Source organism: Suillus paluster (genome assembly GCF_016628075.1).
Source record: "Suillus paluster strain FC165 chromosome Unknown EDB91scaffold_423, whole genome shotgun sequence".
In the NCBI taxonomy this organism is placed as follows: Eukaryota; Fungi; Basidiomycota; class Agaricomycetes; order Boletales; family Suillaceae; genus Suillus; species Suillus paluster.
This window is the reverse complement of record NW_024537983.1, coordinates 9,438-17,030: the sequence shown is the minus strand read 5'-3', so window position 1 is coordinate 17,030 and position 7,593 is coordinate 9,438. Positions and strand designations below refer to the sequence as shown.

Here is a 7,593-nt window from a genome sequence, read left to right as displayed (position 1 = left end):
CCAGCCGTTCGGTTCACGGAAATTTTGGAACGAAGCCGCGTCGAATCCATCTTGACGAGAATCTGAGTAGTCGGCGCGTCAAAGCAGGCATATCCAATCAATAGAACAACGCGTACGCGTTCAAAAACATACTTGCTCTCTCCATACCGGGGGCCGCAACTGCAATACCACTCACATGTTCTCGAGGATTCCACGCACAGACGTAGAGGAATCCTATGCAAGTAGAGCTTGCTAAACTTTTCTGGTTATCCTAGAATGGGAGATGTTGTATTCACCTACCTACGATATTCCTGGTGAGCTATATAAAGGGGTTGAAATCTATGGTGCTGCTGTGTCGTAGGAATTGACCTAGACAGAATTAGAACGCGGCGCGGCGCGGAGCAGACATGATTTTTACCTCCTAAGATGTAGTGTAGGTAGCAGATTTCTCTTGTGCAAACTGGTGAGAAAGATATTTTCAGAACCGCTGCTCGACCTTTCATAGAAGCAGCGTTTTGTCTTGTAGCTCCACGATCTTAAGAGCTTTGGATGAACGATTAGACGCATACCCTAGAGAGCCGCTGCACAACAAGCAAAGATGCGCTGATCAAGTCAAAAATGATGCCCGATGAGTTTGAATTAGACAGGTCATTCTGACCGATTCTCCACTTTCTAGATCCTCGATGGGCCGACGCGAAGAAAAAGATGCTCTTCACTGATTATGTTGCGCGCTAATGACTGAACCGCTAACAGGGCGGTCGGATGTGCCAAGGAGTATGCGCGAGCAGGTTGCGCTTGATGATCAAGACATCCCCCGTGCGAACAACCGAGATCAAGTCTGTTTAAAAGGAAACACAAAAATACGTAGTACTGCGTTCACTCCTGTGTTGTGCATGTCAATATCATATTGAATGTTTGAGACGTTCCACATCTATTCAATGGTCCGCATTGCTCAAGCGCAACAACTCCAAACTGGGTATTAGGCATCAACCACAGCACCAATGTAAGAGCAGAAACACGACTCACTGTCGCGACGTGCCACTCAGGCTGCTAGCTCGTTCACGCATAATCGCAGTAGTCACTTTCACCGTAATACACCTTGCGCAAAGGGTGAGACATCGGCCCTGCGATTGGATGCAAAGCAAACTATTCATACTCACAGAAGGTGAACACTCAAAGCCACCGCAGCAATCTTTGTTTTTCTTGCAAGGGTCTCTCAGGTCACCGCATGCAGTCACAGACATAGACACTGTCAAAACAGTAACAACGGCGAGGAGGAAGGGGAAATGCATGATCTGTGTGAGGTGATACGTGTTGCGTCGAGAGTGATCTTGAATAATAACTCTGAGGTGTGGAGGCACGGTACGAAGACGGCTTGCTTTTATATCCTGAAAATAATGTCGTGGGCAGACTCGGCACTTTCGCCAATCGGTTTGGCAGAATGGTTGCGCCTGGAGGATGGCAGAACTTCTCGGCGAGATGTAAAAAAAACTTTACATGGGGGTGTGGTCGAACCTTTACGGCGAGAGGGTAGGCACAACATAAAAGAAACCCAGTGTCGGCGGATGAACAAGTACAGACTACGACACATCCTGAGCGACGGAGACGGCATGTTATAGGTAAGACCGGAGATACCCTCAAACACAATCCACCCTAATCGCGGTTGGAATGTGATCCTAAGGCGAAGGTGAGAAGGTGAGAACAGTTCTTCGTGACCTCTGCGATGACCTGCCTACGTATAGATAGACGACTCCGAGCCGTTTGTCGGTGGCAGACTGGGCGTACTTGGAAGGACCCTGAGGTTCCTCACCTAGGGCCGAGTGAATGCCGAGCATACGGCGCAAAACATTTTATAATCGAGGATAGCCTTGAATGACTGAGGAGGGGTGCTAAGCTCGATCTTAATATTGAACATTAGTCACAGTGGAGTCGCGATGGAGTCTGGAAATGTGAATCCGGCAGTAAGGGAGACTCGGAGGACCAGTACATAATAGTCACCAGGTTGACTTTGCGCCCACCGATGGAAATTCCTGGAGCTAGAAGATCTCCGATTGGATATGAATATTGCGTCCAGCACAACCAGGGTCCAGCGCCGTATTTGAGAGAACTGTTGCCCCATTCGAGTGAAAACATTTGGCGATGTCACGGATCATAGCTTCGTTTGAACTGTAGTCAGTAGGCGCCCTTGCACTCTCGCGAAACGGGATGCGGGTGGTCAGTACCCCGTGCGTGACAAGAAATTCTGAGAGATTTAAGCTGATCACGAGTGGTCCTGGGACCTGCACAGGATTGACTAAACTTTGCCAAATGCGTGTCTGGGGAGGATGGTAGGTCCGCGAGTCGCGTCACGCGGGGCGGTGGACGGAAAATTCTGGGGACGGTCGGAGTGGTTGGAGCGGTCTATAATGTAGCTTCGTTGAGCTTCCGAAGCTTTTCCTGCGGTGTGATCGCGCTGCAGAGTTGAACCTTGAACATTGCCGAGCGAGATTCGAAAGGACTGCAAATTTCAAGGAACGACTATCTTCCTTCGTCTATATAGGGCTGGCTAGGGGAGACTAGCGAATTTCATATTCGTCAATTTTCTAGTCCGCAGACTCCGCACTACTGACTTAGAATTTCGCAGAGAACCGCACCAGCTCCGCGCGATCCCAACAGTGTCGGAAATCTCCAGGGGTGCCTTGCAAGTGTTCCATATTGGGACATTATTTAGAGCCAGTTCGTCAACGAGATGTTGACGAACATCTGGCAAAATAACATCACGTGCGAAGGTTGTCGGCTTGGGCCGTCCCGAGGGTCGGAACTTGAACATACTAGTGGTACTCAAAACAAATTTTGAAATTCTTGAAATCTCGCTAAACTGCGTTCAACTCCCTTCAACTCCCTGCTAAAAGTTTGAATGAACGCGCGCAAGTCCGAGAGAAATATGCTCGGCACACATCGGCATGTAGTCGGACTTTAAAATGACACTTGTGATTTTCAAAGTGTGCTATGTACATAGGGGAAAGTGGTAGAGTAGTGGTCCAACATACTTGTATTTCAAATGAAAGCATTAATAAAAATTGTAAAAAAACAAGGCCACCGGGCGGGAATGAAATCAGCTGTAGGTAGGGAGCGCGGGAGGGACCAAAATAAGTGCCGAGGGGAGGAGGGGGGGATGCTGAGCAGCTGGGGGGGAGGAAAAGTGTCGGGAGGAAGATCTGCATGCCTCCGTGGAGACGCAAAATCAAGCGCCGAGAGTACGGCCATCTTCGATGCTTTCCAGCGGAGATGGGGCGCTGGTCAGGTGGGGCGTGCGTGGGATCTGAACTAGAATAGATTTTCTGTAAGATAAGGGTGAATGTTAGTGCAACTTGCGAGAGGTGCAAGGAATACTTACCTTGGGTGGATGACACCCGGGAATTTGATGGTGTCCTGCTCGACGCTGTGGATGAGCATCGAGGTTCGAGGGTGAGGTCAGCAACGACACCGGCGTGTTCAGTGCGAAACGAAACTTCGGAACTTTCCGAAAATTTAAACTCCGCCAAAAAACTGCGTCACATATGCACCAAATAGATAGGAGTTTTGATCCCACACCCACTGTAGCTCCCACCACAACTATGCCTCGTCAATCCACACGTAAAGAGCTCCTGAATATCGTGGATCAGGCTGCACTTTCTTTGGCCAGGTTGCAATATCAGGGTATCCTAGATGACTGGTCGGACTTTGAGAGCAATTCCAGGCTCCGAGGACTCACTTTCTACTACTGATTCAGACGATGTTACAATCAGTCTGTCTTTTAGCCCTCCTTCCCCCCTATCCCCCCTTTCCCCTATGACAGGGATTTCGGATTCTTCCAGTTTTAGTTCTGTATCTTCTGATGATGTCACTTTGCCTTACGACAGGCTTCGAGACACCATTGATGCTCTTCGTGATGAGGTTAAGAGGGCCCGCATACTCCAGAAGCCTGACGAGCCTCCTCCACAAGCACCTCAGCTTCACATGCTGGTCCATCATGAAGAACACCGCCCTCACTTGTTTCGGCAGAAACTTCGTGTCAACCCCGAGATCTTTGACTGACATCCTCGATTATATCTCTGATCACCCTATCTTCCAAAACCAGTCCAACAATCCTCAGCTCCCTGTCTCCATCCAGCTCGCCATCTTTCTGAATCGGGCAGGCCACTATGGCAATGCCATTACTCTTGAGGATGTTGCTCAATGGGCAGGCGTGAGTGTCAGGGTCTGTGGTTAATTGCACTAATCGTGTGATGATTGCGGTACTTGATGCCCATGATCAGTTTATCTGCTTCCCAGCAGGTAATTCTGAGGATGCTGACCTGGCTCGCAAATTTACCGAGTCACGTACCTGTCCAGAGTGGAAAGGTGGCTTTCTAGCCATCGATGGCTCGACTATGAATCTGTTCACAAAACCTGGTTATTATGGTGAGACATTCTATGATAGGAAGTCCAAGTATTCCCTTGGCTGTCAGGTAACATTTTTTTTCATCCTCATGTGCAAAAATTAATTTAATTCTAGGCAGTCATCTTGCCCCACAATCTCCTGATTGTTGATTATTCTCTCAGGTCACCCTGGGAGTGTCCATGATGCATTCGCTTTTCGATCCACTCGCCTCTATGAAGAGCATGCCGATCTTCTGCCAGATGGTCATTGGGTTTGGGCGGACAGTGCTTATCCATTGGAACCATGGTGTATTGCCCCTTTCAAGAAGCCTCGCAATGGATGGCTGACGAAGAACCAGAAGACATTCAATTATCACCTCTCTAAGGTATTTTTTTTTTAGTGGTTTTCCATTGATTTACATTTATTTAGATTCGTGTTCAGTGTTGAACACACATTTGCTGTTTTGAAGGGACGGTTCCAGTCCCTTCGAGAGCTACGGTTCAGGATTCAGGCTGAGAAAGACCTTGAGTTTGCTGTGCAGTGGATCAAGTGTTGCATCATCCTGCACAACATGATCATTCGCTTTGAAATTGAGCATTGCCAAGAAGGATGGAACATACGAGAGTTCTCTCAAGTGGGCTCGTACTGGAGGGGGAAGATTTTGTTGATCAAGAGTTTGAGGGTCCAGATGGTGAAGAAGTAGTTGGTGACAGGACATATGATGGCACTCTAGGTCAAGCTGCCCGTGCAAAGTTGATGGATGAGCTTTTTAACAGTCCTCACTCAGATGCACAACACAGGGAAGGATGATCACTGACACAATACTTTCTTGAACATGTACTACTACTAAAACACTTGTACAACAAATGTATATAGCTATGTAACATCAATCAAAGAAGTACTGACAAAACAACAAACATATGTCCAATGAAAACAACATGGTGACAACAATAAACTGAAACATGATGACAGCAGCAATGGACGGGGATGACGAGACGACGCGACGACGATGAGAACAAAATAAGCAACACAACAACTCACTCAACTCCTCCATCTGATCCCGGGCCCTTGTTCGCCTGCATCATTTGATGGAACTGAATTTTGAGTCGAAGATTCTCCGCTTCCTTGTCGAGCACCAATGAATGTGCTTCGTGGACTCGAATGTCCACCTCATGTAGACGAATCTCGGCATCTTTAGACTCCTGCAGACTGCTGATGGCTGACAGTGGCCTGGGAGGTCTCATGCTCGCGGGTAGCACGAAGCCATTCGTACTTCTTGATGTCGCGATTGTGCTCACTCTTCACCTCGAGCTTCGCGAGGAAGCGATGGTGTTTGTGATCGTGGCGCTGACATTCGCATCAGAGTGCATAGACGCGAGCTCATCCTTAACCTCGTCTACCTGCTGCATCACATCTGGCTTCGCCTTCTTCTTCTTCAAGCCTGCCGCTGTTTGGAAGCGAAGTCTGGGGGGTCGAGGACATAAGGTAGTCCGACGAGGAGGTAGTGTTGCGTGTTGTGGATGAATGCGCTGATGTGCTGACCGAGACCTCCAATGGTAGGTTGCGTCGCCTTCCATGGCTTGGTGGCTTCTGTGTGCGAAACGCCGAGCGGCTGTTGTAGGCAGACGCTGGGGATTTTTCTGGCACATTGAATGGTTTGGGAGCATTGGGAGGGGGAGATGGCGATGAAGGGAGCTGGCGTTTCTTCCCTGCGACTTTGGAAGAGCTATCAGCCCTCTCATCACCTTCGAGGTGATGTAAGGTGTCTCCGAGGGGGGCATCAAATGGGTCACCGGTGTCGAGAGAGTCCACGTCAGCAATGTCGATGTCAGCATCTGACGTCAGAAGGCCAGGAAGATGGATTTGAGGGGACATATTGTAGGGGGGGGGGTGGGCGGGTAAGGGGGGAGCGGGAGCAGGTGTGGGTGCAGGAGCGGGAGCATGTGCGGGAGCAGGTGCGGGTTGTTGCAGCGCCGGATCGATCAAGGGATCACCATGTGAACCCCCAGCATACGGCGTTGCTAGCGGATACCTCGGATAGTATTGTTGGCCGTAATGTGGGGGCAGAGTGCTGGAAGGATAGGTGTTGTGCTCGGGATATGCGTGAGGAGGTGGCTGAGTGTTGGCACCAGGATATACATGCTGTGCATCTGGGGGCACGTCAAACTGCATGGGGGGACCACCCCCACCACGTGATTGAATCAGGGAATATAAGGCGCCGGTGTGATTGACGCCGGGTTTTGACGAGTAGGTTTTTGTGGCCATGGACGGATTAGCATGCCAAATGGCATCTAATTCCGTGTACCATGGGAGCTCTGCCAGCGCCGCATCTACAACAACTGATCAGCCGAGGACCAGAAACTCAGGACCAAAGACTCACCCAATAAGTTTCTCATTTGCATGCCCTCAGCTGGTATCACACCAGCGCCTGTGCTGTCAAAAGACGCCTTGATTTTCTTGTATTTACCCCTGAGACTGGATGAATTTTAATATTTTTTATCAACGGAACAAAAAAAATGAAAGCACTCACATTCCAATGCGCTTGCAGACTGCATCGCGGAATTTTTTTGCATTGATGGAGTATGCGTAACCGTACTTGGGGTGATTTGTGAAGATTAGTTTGGCCAGGGTACTGTAAATCTGTCCTTTGTCTGAGCCTGAGGGACCGTCATCAGCAGTAGACATCGCTTTCTTCCCATCAGAGTAGAATAGAATCCTGCAGTCAGTGGGGTGTGTAGTAAGATAAGTAACAAGTAGATCAGTGAGAGCATGGTCGCTCTGCCACTGAATAGTTAGGCGGGGTGCGGATTGCTCTGGAGGCACTTTGAGCGATCCTCGAGAGTTTGAAGTTTTATCACCCATCGCCGTCGAGCAGCGCACTAGAGGGTTGGTTTTGAGGCGTGCAGAACGACGGACACGTTGACGAGAAGGAGGCATAGTTATTAAAACTCCGCCGAGCGATGCCAGCCTGACTTTCAATCGCTGTGCATCAGCCGAAGTTTTTGAAGCCGTTTAGCCGTGAGTTGAAAGCGTTTAGCCGGTGTTTAAGCGAAGTTTCAAGAGTTTCAAAAGTTGTTTTGAGTACCACTACTATCTAGCCGTCGCAGTACTAGTACAATGTATGTACTGTATATTCCTGACAATGGACGCTCTACCAGCAGTCCCTGCTCCCATTGATCTTCGATTGGATGTCCTGCTGTTCATGCCCCATTGTCCTGAAGTCCAGCAATGTC

The 7,593-nt window shown here is 49.2% G+C and overlaps 1 protein-coding gene across 1 annotated transcript; it reads right to left on the bottom strand.

The window, feature by feature from the left end:
• Positions 1 to 6,690: 6,690 nt before the first annotated feature.
• On the bottom strand, positions 6,691 to 7,393 carry EDB91DRAFT_1341188 (uncharacterized protein; the record flags this gene model as incomplete). Its single annotated transcript, XM_041325733.1, has 2 exons — positions 6,891 to 7,393; positions 6,691 to 6,835 (listed from the first exon to the last, which is right to left on the bottom strand). Exons 1-2 carry the CDS (start codon positions 7,295 to 7,297, stop codon positions 6,691 to 6,693), a joined length of 552 nt encoding a protein of 183 aa, XP_041168525.1. The 5' UTR covers positions 7,298 to 7,393.
• Between the last annotated feature and the right edge of the window lie 200 nt (positions 7,394 to 7,593).